General features: G+C 42.8%; 1 protein-coding gene across 4 annotated transcripts in view; it reads right to left on the bottom strand.

The window, feature by feature from the left end:
- The window catches only part of CRHR2 (corticotropin releasing hormone receptor 2), a 155,281-nt gene that overhangs the window by 107,564 nt on the left and 29,875 nt on the right, over window positions 1-17,842 (bottom strand). Inside the window, exons 1-2 of one of the 4 annotated variants that reach the window (XM_077186883.1) lie at window positions 6,438-6,644; window positions 2,818-2,937 (exon numbers count right to left, since the gene is read on the bottom strand). In XM_077186883.1, the coding sequence (XP_077042998.1) occupies window positions 2,818-2,937; window positions 6,438-6,531 (214 nt within the window). In that variant the 5' untranslated portion in view covers window positions 6,532-6,644. Of the gene's footprint in view, window positions 1-2,817; window positions 2,938-3,081; window positions 3,555-6,437; window positions 6,645-17,842 lie in introns of those variants that run through there. The other 3 variants (XM_054634515.2, XM_077186810.1, XM_077186909.1) reach the window with 3 other exon arrangements.

Genomic DNA, 17,842 nt, shown 5'->3' with positions numbered 1-17,842 from the left:
CCTACATGCACAGACACTACAGTGAGGGGCAGAAACAGCCCCATGAGTACCAAAACTTGGCCATGGATCAGTGTCTTGTGGTGCTTCTCTGAGTTTTTCAAAAGCTTTTCACAGAGTTTGGGCACTTCCCAGTCTGCATTTGCCAGTGTCTACAATTCAAAAGCTTTCCTTGACAGGGAATGCTGCTGGGCTCATTCCCTGCAGCTGATGAGCTGCTTTCAGGAAACTGGTGGGAAATTGGAATCTTTGAGAGCCTGATTTCTAAAACTGAAAAAGAAATCACTGAAACGGATCCAAAATTTTTACAGGCTTTCAAATGAGAAATATGCTGACAGATATACAAAATATACTCACAGATATACAAAATATTCTCACAGATGTACAAAATCAATGCCAAAAAAAAAAAAAAGCTGTAGTTCCTAAAAGGTGGCAGCTCATGAACATGGGATACCTGGTAGTATAATAAATGCTGAGTTACAACCTAGAGCTGGATAAGCTCTCAGTAAAAAAAAAGGCAATGCAAGGTGGTTTTTCTAACTTGGTCTGATTTTGCTCTCCAAAAAAAAAAAAAATCAGTATAATATAACAAACCATCATTTCTCCCTCTGCCTCATCAAAATGCAAACCAAAATAGAACAAAACTACATGTCCTAGGCAGAAATCTTATGTTGATTCAAGCCATCTCCTATCAGACCCTCATTTTGAGCTGTATTATTCACCTCTGAGATTTGCAAGATCCATTTCCCATTCTTTAATCAGTTGTCTGCGCTCATTTTATCATCTGTATGGGGAACACAGCTGAGGTTTTCAGCACAATCAGCCTCATTACAAATGAGGCAGCCCACAAACCAACTTGGTGAAATCATGCAAGTGGTCAGAATGTGTTAGTATTTGGTTTTCCCAAATTCTGAACATGTTCTGCATGCAGTAATTTTATTTTTCAAATGCCAAAAGAGATTGCACCTGTGTATTGAAACCTTAACCTGCTGTCCTATTGCTTTTCCAAGCTTTAATCACTTAACTGCTATTTCCCAAGGAGCTGCTGATTCCAAAATTTGACCAAATTTTTATATAATCCTTCCCTCTGTTTTCTGCACTACATCTTGGAGGAACCACATACATGGAAATGCATAAAATCAACTGGAGGTAGCTACTCACATTTTATGTTGAAAGGAGAAAAATATCCATTTCCTCAGAAAATAATGCTTCAGAATTTAAGTAACATATTTCTATTAGTCTTCCATTTAATTAACATGCCATTGTTTTAAGAGCAAAGAATTTAAGAAACTTATTAGCACTGCAATACAAGCACCAGCCACCACTGAGAAGGAGAAGAGCAGGGAAGAACTTTAAATCAGGTCATTGATGAACTAGTGAAAGCATCAACAGAGTTTATAAAAACCAAACTGGGGCAGTCAATATTTTTTTTTTCTTTCATATACAGGAAAAACATTTAAATTCTTTCCACTGTGTTCTGCGCTGCCCTTAATTCTCAGAAATTTTCTTCTGGTCTCAAGTGGGACTTGTCCAAGCAGTGAAGTACCTGCTGTAATCAAAGCCAGCATCACCCAGCCCAGTCCAGGTTCCCTCCTGTTTTACTGCAAAGAGCCAGGTCTGAGATTAGAGGGCTTTAGGATGATTTTGCAGCTCTCTGAGGCAACTTTTACTCTGCTCAAAGTCTGTCCCTGACAACAAACCTGGCAGGGGACTTTGTTTCACAGAACCAACTCACCAAACTTCTGGCCAGTTATCTGACCATGATACCTAAAGCTGGGAAGGAATAAATTCATTTTCTACAAGTTTAAAAATAAGATCTAAGATGTCAGGGTCACTCTTTTATGGGATGCTGGCCACACAAAATTAACACTACCTGCAAGTGAGATCACCAACACCCAAGCAAAAGTTCAGAGTGAAACATGGAATGAAATTATCCCTACATGGAATGAAATTATCCCTATCAAAACTACACTGAAAAAGTGAGTGACAAACAAGTAGGTGCACATATTTGGAATTAATATGTTTAAAAACTCTTAATGAAAGGTCCAAAGGGTATTGACAGATAAGCAAAAGGAAATGAGTGCCTGGGTCCCACAGCCTGAATAATAAATTTGTAGTGAATCATCACGATTGTTTACCTCGAAGAATAAAGCATCCAGGAGATTTCTAAGGAGCCCCCACGCTCCCTTGCTCTGAATATTATTTGCCTCCTAATTTCCTCTCCTGTCTCCCGTGCAGAGCTGATGCAGCTCCAGCCTCAGCAGCCAGTCCCTGATGAAGTTGCTAAAACAGATTGCAGCCCTCAGCCTTCTTTCTGTCTGATACATCCAACTCCCAGCAGGGTCTGAACCCCTGCTCACACAGCCTGGAAAAGGCACTGCCTGTCTTTTGAAAATACAGTTTAGGTGGTAGGATTAAGTATTCCATGAGCCCAAGGTTGTCTAATTACCCAGGTGGGCGAAGCACTGCTACAAACACACTGAGCTGTAGGCAGCTACACATGCACAAACACACAAAGCACAACACACAACAAACCCTCCCCAGACTGCAGAGGATATTTTCTGCCTGGATCTCCCTAAATGCACTCCAGCAAAGAGGAAACAGTGTCCACAAGTCTGCGCTTCTGAGAAATCTGCATCATTCCAGGCAAAAATTTTGAATATACAGGCTGGAATGTGGAGGAAATGTTGATTCCCAAGCAAACTTTTTGGTTTTATTTTATTGTTTTGGTTTTTTTTCTTTAATGGAAATGGATTTTGGGTGTCCCCAGGCGCCTTCTGAACACGAGATCTGCGGGAGAAGAAAGGAGTTTGTACTTACTGGTGGTGTTGTACTTGATCCCATTGAAGAACTCGGGGCAGGGTCTCTCCACGAGTTCCCCCGCGGAGGTTCTGGGCCAGCAGGTCCCGATCTGGTCCGTGGTGGCATTGCAGTACGGACCTGGGGTTAGAAAAAACGGGACAGAAAGGCAAAAAAGAAGCGGTTCAGAAAGCACAAAAGCCACGCACTTTGCATCACAAAACAAACCCAATCTCAGCACTTCTAAAGCTTTTCCCGAGCTCTGCACCAGGTAACAATTCCTACCATCAAAGCCCAGGAAAGGCAGAGAGGAACTCTCTAAAAAAGTCTCGTGTAAACGATCCAGGAGACTGCAGTTCACATCAAATTCTTCTAAGATGAACTGAGAGATGGTCACATCCATTATTCCCTCTGGGACTGCTGGACTGGATCAGGCTCCTTCACTCCTTTCTGGCTGCTGTTTTTTTTGGTCCTTTCTTCTTTTTTCCCCCCTTTCTGGAGCCACAGGAGCATCAAGGCGCGGGCACCCCGCAGTCTGGTGCGTTCGAGCCTCTGCTGCTCGCAGCGCGCTGACAACTTGGCTGAGGCTGCGTCTGCCTGTGCGGCTCAGCCCTCCGAGCTGCTCTTCCCTTTAAATCCAGCGGCTCGGGAGCCAATGGCATCGGGCTGAGCCCGGAGCGAGGGGCTCTGCTCTCCTCGGTGTCCCTGGGCTCGCAGATGCCGCCTCACCGTGCCAGAGCGCTGTGCTGCTGCATCCCCCTCCCTCCCTCCCTCTCTCTCCTTGCTGCCTCTCCCTCCCTCCCTCCGACACACTGAGGCACAGTTTTATTGTTAGCTCCAGGGATGAGAGCTTTTGCAAAAAGAAAAAAAAAAAAATACTCGCTGCAAATGAAAGCCAGGGAGAACAGGAAAAGCCATCAGAGGAGGAGAACTCCTCGGGTTTTGTGTGGAGTGAAGCAATTCCTGCCTTCGCTGCGTGGAGTTGAGGATGAGCAGGGATGCTGGGGCAGGGGGGGAAGGAGGGGACCCGGTCCAGGAGCTGCTGTGCAGGCCTTGAGAAAGGAGAGAAATAATAAAAGCAGGGATGAAGGATGTGATCTGACAGAAGAGAGGTGTTGGGATAAAGGCATCTGGAGTAATTATAGAATCACAGAAGGTTGGGGTTGGAAGAAATGTTAAAGGTCATCTCATTCCAATACCTTCCAACAGACCAGCTTGCTTCAAGCCCCATCCAGCCTGGTCTGGAGTAAAGAAATCTGGAATTATGACCCACAGAAGAGACAGAGTGAGAAGAGTAGGGCACCAAAGGAACACACCTTTCATCCCCTCACACAGATGGGATGGGGTGAACAGCAGAGCAGGGCAAGGCACAGAGGGCTCTGAAGCAAAGGATGGATCACTCAGGGGAAGGGGAAGAAAAGAAATGCCCCTCTGATTTTCCAGTGGTAGGAGAGGGCAAGGTTTTCAGAAAGGATGAGCACCCAGACTGACCAGGAGAAAGAGGAGGAACCTCTAAACCAGAAAATCCTGGTGTGGGGAGACAGGGAAGAGCAAAGGGCTTGACAAACTGAGGTCAGTGTGGGACAGGAGGAGAAGGGTCTGGTGAAGGGGAAGGAGGAGAAATTTGGAAGGAGCTGCCCGCCCAGAAGGCTGGTTATCTTTGGGAAATCAAAACTCAGCAGAGTGGGAACTGGGTGAAGGGCAGCACCCTGGAACATGCTGGAGAACAGCTCAGACCTGGCCAGCCTTTCTGACTTGCTATACCAGGCTATGAGGAAATTCTTAAAAAACAAAAGTGTTTCTGAGAATCATTTATGATTACAGATTCAGAAGGGTTTTGGGAAGCAAACAAAAAACTGACTTGTAAGGGAGTAGATAGAGATGTGGCAGAAAGGAATGCAGAAAAAGAAGGCGAAGACAGCAAAATGAAACATTTCCAGTCTATTCACAGCTTTAGGTTGGACAAGGCGCTTACACTGAGCTCAAAGCAGTGGTACTTCCTATAATATTTATCTCCCACCCTGCAAAGGCCTGGACTTTCCTTTTATTCATATTTACGACTGAAGGGCTTTATTCTTTGCTTTTGAAGGACTAAAAGAATTGTGGCATCCAGAGAGAAGAAAAAGAAAAAATAACTGGGTTAGAACAACAAATAAATTAACAACATGCACTGAGGAGAGAACTAGCCAGGATGTTATTTTGCCATGTGGGAATCTGGAGATTTTTTAACATTTTCAGACTGCAGTGGCAGAGAGGGGAGGAGTGCCACTGTGGTTTTGGGATAAGTATTTTTATTTGAAATATGAAAAAACCCCTGAGAATAACAAGTGTACTAACTCTCTAGACACTGAGGAAGTGAATGCATCTCTCTGCTTCTCTCTCTGGAGCCTTGATCTCCTTCCCAAGTGAACGTTCCCAAAACTGCAGCCCCTCTGGAGAAATCTCAATTGCAACAAATTAACCCTTCTCAACACCAACAGCTCTCTTTGTCACATGCACCTACAACCCCAAAAAGAAGGTGAGGAAATTTTTTTAGCATCAGTCATGTAACATGACCACGACCAACCCACTGGCTGGCTTTGAACAGTGCTTTGAGGAGAAAACCCTTTTTCTTCAGCTTCCAAGAGTAAGGGATAAAGGGTGCTCTAAACCCTCATCTTCTCCTTCCTGACAGTTCACTTGAGCCCATAAAATTCCCTTTTGTCCTCAGGGGTGGCTTTGAGACCTCCTCACAGGACAGCACCTGAATGTGCCCAGTGGCTGCTCCCACCCAGGCAGGACTGAGCAGTCAGCAGGACACTGGTCCAGGAGGTTTTAAGTTTATTTTTTTTCCTGCTTCTGCTGCCTCTCTGCAGGAGAAAAATCACACAGCCTGGCCAAAAGTCTTCATTTCTCACCTACTGTCTGCCCTTTCTATTTTTTCATGCTGTTTGTTCAGCACACTGGAATCAAAATCCTGCTCAGAGGCTTTGGGTACTGGAGTTTCCTGAATTTTTTGAGGAATTCATCACTCAATAAATTACAAAAAAAGAATGACAGTTTCAAAAAAAGTAACTACTTTTAAATTTGGTAAATGTTTCATGTTCCTAATTCTGCCCTGTGTTTTCCAGAATAAACTCTTGAAGATTTTTTTAATGGTTCAAGTATTACAGAGTTGAACACTAAGCTGGATTTCATTTCAATTCTCTTCTTTATAGTGGTTAGCACCTGAAACAATAGCCCTGAATTAAACTAAATATTTTTTCAGGATCAGGAGAATGATTTCTTCATTTAAGTGAGGAGAGCTAGAAAATCTTCAATCTAAACTGATTTTCATCTTTTCAGTTCAAATTTTAGAAAATCTTAGAAGCATTATGTATTGCACAATCCTGTTGTGTTCCATGTATTTAATATTAATTTAAAAACCCACTGCAAAAATAAATATAGAGGGGATGAATGTTGAGGATTAAGTCTGAATGAAGAAAATAATTTACTGTCCCTCAGTCCACAAATCAGCACCACTCTTTAATAATCCCAGTACTACTGTAACCTCTTGATGAAAAAACTACTTTTGCAGCTATCCCTGGGTACAATTAACCACTTCACCAAAGTTTCCCTCTGACTGGATCTAGTGAAATCCTGACTCTGTCAGTTGGACTCACTTGATGTGAAAACCTTCATGCAAGAAGCAATTTCAATGATATGAAAGATGGACAGAAATCCTGCAGCTGCTGACACTTCTGCTTCCCTGCCCATGCCGTGGTGCACGTGACACAAATCAGAGCTTGGCAGGCAGCAGAGATCTGCCTTGGAAATTCCTCAGCATCCCAAGAAAGCTGGGATTTGGTTCTTGGCAGGCAGAAAAGCTTTGCCAGCTTCCAAGTGGGCTCATTCCTGCATGCTGCTATTCACTGCTTGGTTTGGGTGCATGTGCAAGGCTCTGGAAGAGAACAGGACAGACAAATAAACCTGAGCTCAGTAAGACCCTTTAAAGAGGACTTGTTAAAAGGTCACCTGCAGTTCTTCTGGGAAAGGAACGAGCTCTGCTCATAAATGGCAGTGGAAACCTCTGTATGTCAGCCCTCCCACCACTGCTACACAGCTGCTTTCTTCATCTCCAACCCACTCCAAGCCACAGCTGATGGAATTAGCCAGAGTACAGCTTTTCGTTTGCCCCACTAACAGTGAGCAGCAAGGATGAGCTGTGATTACCCAGCAACATCCAAATTCAGCTCTACGCACACTCAGGCAGTCACTGGAAGTGTTTGGAGAGGGTGGAAGGAGCTCCAGAACCACCTGACTTCTCCTCAGACAATCTACACAAAACCAAGAAATTCCTTGGTGTATTTCAAGACCCAGGATGATAACTGAGAGGAGGGGGGAAAAAACCAAAAAAAAACCAAATAGAAAAAACCCAGAACACAAGTTCTCTCCTCATTTCCCTTCCTCAGAGAAAGAAAAGCCACTGTTTTCAGCCTCCCACCACAGTGACAGTTTGATCACTCATGTTCTCTGTCTGTCAGTGTGAAGAGCTCCTGCTCTCCAGGCACAGCAGTCACCCTGTGCTCTGCTTTGTACCAACAAGGCTCAGGGCAGGAAATGCACATCCTCTGTCCATCTGGTGACACCAATGTCCTCTGTACCTCAGTGCCATTTGGCTTTCAGGAATTCTACCTCACCAGTGTGGAAGTATCACACTGAGTCACAGTCCCAGTGTTGGCTCTTCAGCTCTCTTCCCCTAACCCAGGTGTGTGTATCCACATCCAGACTCCTCATCTCATGTATAAACTGCTCGGTTAATTCACTCATGGAGCTGTCACTTCTAAATATGAGGCTGGACGGTTTCAAATGGCACAATAATTTATTTTCTCATCTCCTTTTCCTCTCTAAAAAGTGTCCCCCAGTTATACTGTGTTATTGCAATGACCTTTCAGCATCAAACTTTCAAGTTAGTGGGACTTCTCATCTTGGTCCTTTCCTTTTAGTTAAAAATGCCAGCTTTGGGAGTTGGAGATGAGGGTTTGAATCCTTTCTTCCTGAGACAGGATGGTGGGGTAACTCTAAGAAGGGGTTTAGTCTTCAATCTTTGGCTTACAAGACCAATGTTTTTATAAACTATTAGAGTTAACTAAAGTTTGAGTAGTTTATTCTCTAGGGTGGCTGCAAGGGGGAATAAAACTAGGCTGATTGTGAGGTAGGTGAATGAGGCTAGTTGGCCAATGATGATGAATGGGTGTTCTACAGGTTGGCTGCCTCCTCTAACCTGAGCAGGCAGGTCCTTACCTGCCTTTTAGCTTGGTAAGGAATGCAGAACTTTGAGGAAGGTACAAATTTACCAAAGTGGCTTCTGGGCCACAAAACTCAAGGCCCTCCTTCTCAAGCTGCACTGTAAAACTGCTCTCCCTGCACACCTCAAATGCAGTGACAACATGGCCATGAGCTGGTAGAATATTTATCTTCCCATTCCAGGTGTGTAAATGCAATTTTCAGAGTGGGAGCACGTTCAGACCATAGGGAGCAAGGTAATTCAAATAGCAAGAGACTGGGGACAGCTTAAAGATCTCCAGAGACAGCTCCAGAACTGCTATGGATATATCACATATTGCTGACTTCTCTGCCACACCACACCCCAGATACTCACAATGAATTCCACTCTGCTGCAGGAGTAGGCTGCTAAAAAAAACCAAAAAACTTCTCAAACTGACAGCTACACTTTTAATCAAAATCTGGTCCTTTCTGAGTCTACTTGAGACCTACACTGAAAGTCCAGAGTTGAAAACTGTTGTATGTGGAGAGGAAGATTAGACACAGATACAGAGAGATCTTTGTTTCAGCTGATAGACTCATTTGTTAGAAACAGGAGACATTCTTTATTGCTAGAAATGAAGTATGACTCCACTGAGCAAAGATAAAATTAATAAATGCAGGTCTGTGGTGATGAATCTTTGCAGCTCCATTGATGCTAGAAAATATTTACTGGGGGTATAAAAAGATCCAACAGTGTAAATAATAAATGGCTTGTAGCCATTTCAATACAGTATCAATATATTTCTTTTGGCACATTAATACACTTGTCATTCTCTACAGCTATAAAACCTGCATGAGTGAATCATGTTACATGAGACAAATGATGAGACACTGCAGGGAGATTACAAGAACACAAAACACACAAAAGAACCAACCTTGACACACTAATGAACTGCCAGAGCTATTTTTCTTGAAGTGAGCTGCTTTGGATGAATGTACAGAACATCATCTACTGCATAAGAGCACAGCAGCATTCCAGAATAACTCTGAATTTATACAGGGTCAAATTCAGAGTCAGCTCTTTACAGACACACAAAAACACAAAGGAACCCATCTGATATATTTATCTATGCCTGGCAATGGCCTGGTGCTCTGTTTACAGCATAAGCACAAAAGACAGCAAAAATAAAGAAGGTTAAGTCCCATCTGAACGAACGATGACCATGAGGATGTGTATCATTAGTCCCACTCGTTCTATTATGTACGATGGGAGCACAGTCAGAAAGGATGTAAAGATTCAGAGGTCTTGTCCTGTTCTCTTCTTCAGCACACATCAGCCACAAAGTTCCTTGTGGCTTAATTCAGGATATGCCAAACTTTTGCTCTCCCTGCCCCCCACTCTGCTTTGCTGTGCTGCGTTTCAGTGCATGCTGGGAAGATCTGAGTGGTCTTCCCATGCAGCATAAACTGGGAGGATGTACAGAAACAAAAGACACCAAAATGTTCAGAAGTCAATCCCTCATTTCCTCTGGACACTCACAGGCACTGCACAGTGCCTGATTTTGAAACAGCAGGTAGCTCAGAAAGCACAAAGAGAGACAAAAACCACATGATCATGCTGCTCAGTATCCCAGCTCTAAAAATGACCCAAATCAGATGCTACCATGTCTTAGGTTGCAAATGCAAGATGTGGCAGGGAGTGTGTGTTCTATTTCCATCTGTCAGAGCTGGGGCAGTTCTCTGCTGTCCATGGGGCAGTTTTTTCTTTCTCTCTCCCACAGCCAATCCTCCCTGCAGGAGATCTCTGCTGTCCATGGCCACTGAGTGTCCCTGCAGGGCTGAGCCAATCCCAGCATCCCATGGGGAGATGCTCCGCCCAGGGGAGGAGCCAAGCATTCCTCCCTGGATCCAATCTGAGCCTGGCCCAGCCCAGCAGCCTTTGCCCAGTGCATTGCCAGAGGAGCAGCTTCTGCTGCCCTGCATGGCCAGAGGGAGCCCAGGCCCATCTGCAGCAGCCCTGGAGCTGCAGAGGAAAACTCCCCCCTTGTGCAGGATCCCTGCTCCAGCAGAGCCACAGCTGGCACTGCAGGAGGGCTGAGCCCCCATGGGATGGGGCTGTGCCACCCCCTGACACACAGGGGACAGGGACTGCTCTCACTCTGGCAGGGCTGCTCTGTATCACTGCATTTCTATTTTTTCCCCCTAGTACAGAACTGTTATTCCTATTCCCATATCTTTGCCTGAGAACCCCTTAATTTCAAAATTGTAATAATTTGGAAGGAGAGGGTTTACACTTCCCATTTCAAGAGAAGCTCCTGCCTCCCTTAGCAGACACCTGTCTTTTCAAACCAAGACACACCAACAAAACCAGCCTGTTTCAAACTGCCATGATCTAATTAATAGGGCTTCCTAAGCAGCTTTAAGAGAGGAAGTAAGAAAATTAACCCTTTGGGGTCTGGGCCCTGCCTTCATGGCCTAGCACACATGGTAGCTACAATGTCATGACTCCCATCCAACTCATATTTGCTTGGGTTTTCTTTGAGGAGCACCCTCAGTCTGGTGTTGGGACCCTGGGCTAGTGGCTTCTGTACTCCTTTGGGCCCAAGCCAAGTGGAAAATTGAGGACTTGTAACAGATTGAAACACTGCAGAGTTGCCAGCTCTCAAGACTGCTCTGAGCCTCTGCTTTCCATGAGTTATCAAAGCTGCCATTTATTGGCAAGAAGGATCTAGACTCTGATTCCACTGCCCAGAAGTGTGTGACCTGCAAGATCTGAGGTACTCCAGCATGTCTGGAATAGCCACATGAGGCTGGCAGAGAAACTCAGGACCTTGGGAAGATCCATCCCTTCTGAAACAGCAGCCACAAGGCAAACATTGTGCACTCAGGCATTCCAGCTGTTCTGGGACACCTGGAGATATCAGAGTGGGCAAAACCTGGGCCTGTCATAAAAAGGAACAATCCCATCAGCAGCATGTCACAGGGAGGCTGTCACTATTATACATAGGCTTTACTCTATGTAGTAGATTTTTATTCCTTGAGTTAATTTAAATCATTCATAAATGTGGCAAACCTCCTAAAAGACAAAGAGTAGCACAAGCCTTGTAGAGCAACTAAAGTTTTCCTGACAATTTTCTCCCCTTTATTGAATTGTTATGTTTACAACACATCCCAGAGAGGAAACAAATTTTGGACACTTCCTTTATGGGGTCCCCAGTGCAAATGTTTCCAGAGATTCCAGTTAACTGAGGTGTGCAACCAACAGAAAAAAACCAAGAACTTTTGCAATGAGATTTACCTGATGAGATTGATTTTGTCCTCAGCTCTAACCATTACCCTGAGTAGATCTTTGCTGTCTAGAAGAGGAACCAGCTTGGATTGATGTAAATGTCTGCATTAATCAGATTAATCCCACTCCAGATGCCCTGAACAAATATCAAATTGTTTGCTGAGCTTTTCCACACTCGCCCACCTTGTCTCCCTGGAGGGTTTGGCAGCTGTAATCCCCTAACTTTGGGCATATCATTTCATAGGAGACCAAGCAAAACTATTTGAAATTAAACACATCAGGAATAAATATGAGAAGAAAAATGTCCTGTTAGGACAGGACTATCACAATGCCAGCAGCATTATGTTCAGAGATTCCATGTCTTAGATTTAATGGAATTATTTACCAGAGGAAATCAATACAACACAAACACTGTGTAATAGATTTGCATCTCTCTGCCAGCCACCACTCAGCAAACACCAGAGAAAAAGCCTGGAAATGAAGTGGCAGGAATGATGAACAGAATACTGAGAATACTTTGAGAATTGAGACAGGGGTTCTCAAACACATCATTTTCACCAGACAGTGAGGAGGATCCAGTCACACCAGACCCCAGCTGGAATGATTAGGCATGAAAATGGATTATCATAATATTATTATGGCCATGATAACTGAGGAAAAAGAATGTAATAATTGCCTGATCTGTGATTTTCAAACTGCTGCTGCACACATTTGCAGCCCCAGAAGAACAGGGAGGATGTCAGAACATTAATTCTGCTGCAATAGCTTGTGCCTGTGTCTGGAATCAGTGACCTCACAGAATTTTGGACACCTCCTGGCATAAAAAAACCCTCTCCAGATCTCCTCCCTTGCTTGGCTCACTACCCCTTGATGTTTTCACCACCAGGGTCAGTATTTCTGATTCTGCAGCTCAGGGTACTTCAGGTCTTGCATGGTTTAGGGTATATGAGAGGTTCATAGAGGCAGAAGGATTCATCTCACCTAATTCCAGCCACCAAAAATTTGGGTGTCTAGACTAAATCAAATCAGGTTCCCTAACAGTCTCCAGGGAAATGGACACTTTCAGAGAATGATGATTCATTTGATTTGGAGACAAATATCTTCAAATTTACAACTCTTAGATATTCTACTTAGTAGGACATTACTCACCCCAAGATATGTTTGTACTTTGGAAAGAGCTGTCAATTGCTAACACATCACATATCTGAGATGGGTTTTGGAGCTTCACTTATATGTCAGACAGAAATTGAAAGCTAGGACTTCCTGCTGCTTTGAAATGCACATATATTTGTTAAAATGCTATGTTTTTATTTGAATTTTAATGATCTTGTATAAAACCTACAGAATCCTGTTATTTTAAATCATACAATTTGAGCCACCTGTAAATTGTCTGTGCCCATTTTATGGCTAAGAACTTTCAGAATAAGTATAAACCTTGGAAAACAGTTTAAAGCCTCAAAACCCAAGTTCCTTCTGTTCTTATCAAGACATTGGATATGCAGCTCTCAATCTGTAACTGGTTCCACCAGCATTGGTTATAGTGAATTTTTATAAAAGCCATGGATCAATCCACAAGAACTCAAAGCAAAAAATGAAATAACAAAACCCTGAAAACTGAAATAAGCACCAACATTGAAACAGATTTATTTCAGCATAGTTGTAAAACATGGGTAAATGTCATCAAGTAGCTGACAGTGGGATGGAGATTTTAATAACAGGTGCAGCAACAAATTAATCCTGGGAAGTGTGGCACTCCCAATCTGCTTGACAGCACAGCTGGGTTTCTTTCCCCAGGATGTGTTAATGTGGTTTTTATTTGGAAAACTGCACGTCTCGCCCCAATGAATATTAAAGAATGAGTTTGGGGAAAACATGGAACATTCTGATTAAACATTTTGTCACTCACATGCTCTCACACTCAATTGCAAAGGCAAGATAACAACATCTCATTGCTAAGCAAGTGATGCTCCTCTTCTGAACTCATCAAATCTCCTTGTTAACCTTCCAAATGTCCCACCACCCCCCAGAGTGCCCATCCATGATGCTGCTAACTGCCAGCTATCATAAGCACATGTCAAAATCTGTGATTGATGCCTGGAAAAAATTATTTTTCAGCACTTCTACCCTTTCCCAGTTAATAAGATCATCAGAATCATCACTTACAGCAATGTTTCAGGCAACAAGAACCTGCTCATCACAGCTTTACCTTTGGGGACTACAAAATGAAGAAATAATAATTGTTAATTTTCTTTTGAAGAGGTTTTTTTTTGGCAGTTACTGCATTCTGAATGCTAAGACTTACCTTTGTGAGCACCAATTTATTTTCATTTTCAATTCCTGTAAAGTTATTAAGTATAAAAACAATCAGTTTATCCCTAAAGTTTATCCCCTTCACGCAAATAGCCCCTTTTTAGACTGAAATAATGAAGGAATACCCACATATTATTTCCCTCACAGAGTTTCTCAGGTGCTGTGGGATTCCTCTGGCACAAAGGACTAATGCAAGTGGGGTAGAAGCCATCCCTAACAGTTCCTAGCTCTGAAATATGCTGCAGTTATTTCTGCCCCTGGTTTCCAGGCTGGTCTGGCTTTCTGCCAGAGCTCATCACTTTCCCTCGGCCACTGGAGGGCTCTCCTAATTCTTCATTACTGCAAAGGAAACATCTGATTGAGGACAGAAACACTGCAAAAATAAAAAAAAAAAAAATCCTGCTTGGAGTTACCTGAATGCAAAATCAAAATCAATCAAAAAGCTATCAAAATAGGAAGACTTCACGGCTTCATCCAGAGATCCACATGTGGAAAAAGATGCATTTTACTGTCCAGCCTTTGGCAGCAAAAAGTGTTGTTACAGTAAGAGATGAATTTCCCTGAAGAGAAAACTTCCTTTTCCACCCAAGTTTATGAGCTGCACAGAGATTATGGGTTTGAGGAGGCCAGCAGTGCCTGCCTTCATCACCCATTGCTCCCCATCGCTTCGCTCTGAAATCACAACCCAATTCCTTCTCCAGCTAAGTGTGATTTCAGCCTCCTGCCAGCTCATTTCTGACTTATTTCCCACCCCAATACCAATTTCCCAGGCTGGTTCATTTTCCTCTTGATGGATCAATCATCAAACATCAGACCATTGCCAAGTGAACATTTCTGATTGTTTCTTTCTCCCCTGCTTCTTTTGGATCAGAAGGGCTGAGTTAGTCAAACCTAAATTGTTTTGTGGAAACAGAACACATTTTTCTATCTTTTTTTAAAGCCATATTGAGTACCAGAATAAAAGATAAGTGGCTTTGATCACCCCAGAATAATAATTTGGGATGAACTTTGCCCTACATCTCTGTCACTCATTGATCACCCAAACTCTTGGGTATATCCTGAATCAAAATCAATTTTTTCCCCACCAGCCAGAGAGGGAAGTGGATTTTAACATTATCCTTGTATGACTTCTCTGAGTTAGCTTGAATATTTTTAATTCTAACTGAGACACAAGCCAGCCAGCCCATCAGGCATGGCAGAAAATACTTTATTTTCCATGAATTAGAAGTAGCTTTGAATAAAGAGCCTTGGCTGTGGTCATTTTATCCCAAATCCTTTGAGACAGTCTAACACAGATAGAAAAAAAAAAGCCAGTGATAATGGACAAATGGATTTTCTTGGCCTTTGCTTCTGTCTTTGAATATAAAATTAGCTAGAGTTGGGCTGAAACATCCTAGGGGTCATTTAAATTATACCTTAATTATTTAGTCAGAATTGTACTGGATTTTAAGCTTGCCAGGTGACAGAAAATGTAGAAGAATAAAGGTGTAAGATTTTGAGCAGGAATTTACATCAGTTTCCTAGATTATTTTTTTAAATCTGCAGCTTCCCAGATGAAATAAATGGGTTGGATCCTTAAATTTTAGATGTTGATAAGTGTTCAAGGCCAGGTTGGACCTGTTGGAGACCTGTTCCAACACTTGCAATGTCCTAGAAGTGGAGTCTGAGGTGTCTGACTTAACTGGTGGTTGTCTACATTATGTATATTAAACATTAAACTTTTTAAAGCTTTCTCCACCTCTATTTTTTATTGCAGATATTTTGATTTATCTATTTATTATTATTGTTGTTGTTGTTGTTGTTTTGTTGTTGTTGTCGTTATTATTATTATTATTATTATTATTATGGCATTGGAACTAAATGAACTTTAAAGTCCCTTGCAACCCATTCTATGATTATAAGTGAAAGTTATTTCTCCAGCACAGTCCTGTGAGTTTAACATTAAAATTCCACTCTCCACAGAAATCAATAGCTGAGTGTTCCCCCACACCAAGAAAGACATGGATTTAAAATTGTTTTATGGAGAAAAAAGAGCAGCCCAATTTACCCTCTTCAGATTAAAAAAAAACAAACAAACACAGCATCATCTCTTTATAAAAAAAGTCTTATATAAGATTAAGCAATTATGTTTTTTAGAAGAAAACACCACCCCTCTTCAGCAGAATTATACTGGTTTTTATGGATTACGTTCCCTAAAAGTCTTTGCTGGAGGCAAAACCTGCAGAAAATATAAACTAAGGAGTCCATAAAAAATTGATGGATGGGCACTGCTCATGCCAGCACTCCTGTGAGCTGCAGCTGATGTGGCTGGGATCATTTGTCTCAGTTTATGGCCTGCAGAGGAGCTGTCAGGGCAGAGAAGTTTCCAGGTTCCCTTAAAAGTCAAGAGGGATCCACTCTGGGAAGTCAGTGGATTCTCTGGGATGGTTTCTGTCACCATAAAGGAGACACTTAAATTGGATCAGATAAACTGTCCTCTGAAAGTGTGTCTTTCTCAATTAGCAATAAAAACAATACAACCTGGGCTCACCTGCTCCCTGGGACATGTCTGTGCTATAAATATAAAGGGACAGGAATTCCATCTGAAATCAGGCCTGGAAGATCTCTCCTGTAAAAACAGCCTCACTTTGTGCAGAGTTGAACACTTCCACTGAGGCTTTGCTTTGGCTTTTGTTTCTGTACAATTTTCTGTGATGATTTTCTTTTGGCTATGTAGGAATCCTGTTCCTAACCTGGATGTCCTGTGTCCAGCTTGGGGTCCCCAGCACAGGAGGGACAAGGGGGTGTTGGAGTGAGAGCAGAGGAGGCACCAGGGTGATCAGAGGGATGGAGCAGCTCTGCTGGGAGGAAAGACTGGGAGAATTGTGTTTGTTCAGCTTGGAGAGGAGAAGCTTTGGGGTCACCCAATTGTGGCCTTCAAACGCCTGAAGGAGCCAACAAAAAAGATGGAGAGAGGCTCTTTACAAGGGCTGGATTGGCAGGACAAGGGGGAATGGCTTCCCACTGCTAGAGAGGAGCTTTAGGTTGGATATTGGGAAAAAAAATCTTCCCTGTGAGGGTGGGAACCTGGCACAGGGTGCCCAGAGCAGCTGTGGCTGCCCCTGGATCCCTGGCAGTGCCCAAGGCCAGGCTGGACAGGGCTTGGAGCACCCTGGGATAGTGGAAGGTGTCCCTGCCCAGAACTAAATTGTCTTTAACATCCCTTCCAACCTAAACCATTCTATGACTCTAAAATTTGTTTTTACCAACCAACAGCACCAACTAAGAATAAAGTGAAGAAATAATTAGAAATAATGAGCTGTATCCTGTAACTGCACCTGCTGACTTGACAAATCCATGGTGTGTGTTGAAGCATGGGGGAGGCTGTAACAAACAACCAGCTAGAGCAACAGCACTAAACCAGCTCATTTTGCCCCATTTTCTGGACCCAGTAGGAGTTGGACTGTTCAGGACCAAGAGCTCAACATTGCCACATTCCTGCAAAGCACTCAGAAAATATCCAGCTACTGCAAAGTGCTGATTTGGGGGATTTTCTGCTGAGTATCTGCCATTTGCATAACAAAGAGATTTTAATTTTTCAGCATTTACACTTGTACTTTTAATACAGCCCATCAGTTTGGGACTGATGTAATTTTAAGAGCAGCAGTTAAGAGAAGAAAAATCTCATTGAAGCACATCCTTTCCAGAATAAATACAAAGGGAAAGAAGGAGGCAAACAAGCAACAATAAACTCTTACTGTTTAAAGGATAAAATTCTCCTCCATTCTGATTATGTTGAGATCTGCAGTGTTTATCCCAAGAGACATGCTGATCTGGTTTAGCTTCTAGATCCTATCCTAATGAGAAAATGAATCCTAACAATAAAAGTATGATTTATAACCATGAGCCAGATTTGGAGTTTCCATCTCTGAGATTAGCAGTGCCCCAGAAAATCAGAACTCATTGGTCTCCTAAAAACTTTCATTAATGGGCTAAAACAGTAAAAACAAAGGAAAAACGATTAAAATAGAAAGCAGCTGGGAACCTATGAATGCCGAGTTTACACGGATTTGCAAAGAACCAGGTATAGAAAATGAAGTTTTCCAAGAAGAGCTGGTAACCTTCCAGCAAGGAATACAAATGCCTTCATGAATCAATTTATTTTATCCTGTGACTTGCTCGTAGCAGGAGCCATCCCTCTGGAGATGCCTCTTTCCTTACACTGACTGTAAATCAGCAAAG

The sequence above is a fragment of the Agelaius phoeniceus genome, chromosome 1 (genome assembly GCF_051311805.1).
Source record: "Agelaius phoeniceus isolate bAgePho1 chromosome 1, bAgePho1.hap1, whole genome shotgun sequence".
Taxonomy (NCBI): domain Eukaryota; kingdom Metazoa; phylum Chordata; class Aves; order Passeriformes; family Icteridae; genus Agelaius; species Agelaius phoeniceus.
Note: the sequence above shows the minus strand (reverse complement) of the source record. Positions and strands in the feature narration are given on the sequence as shown.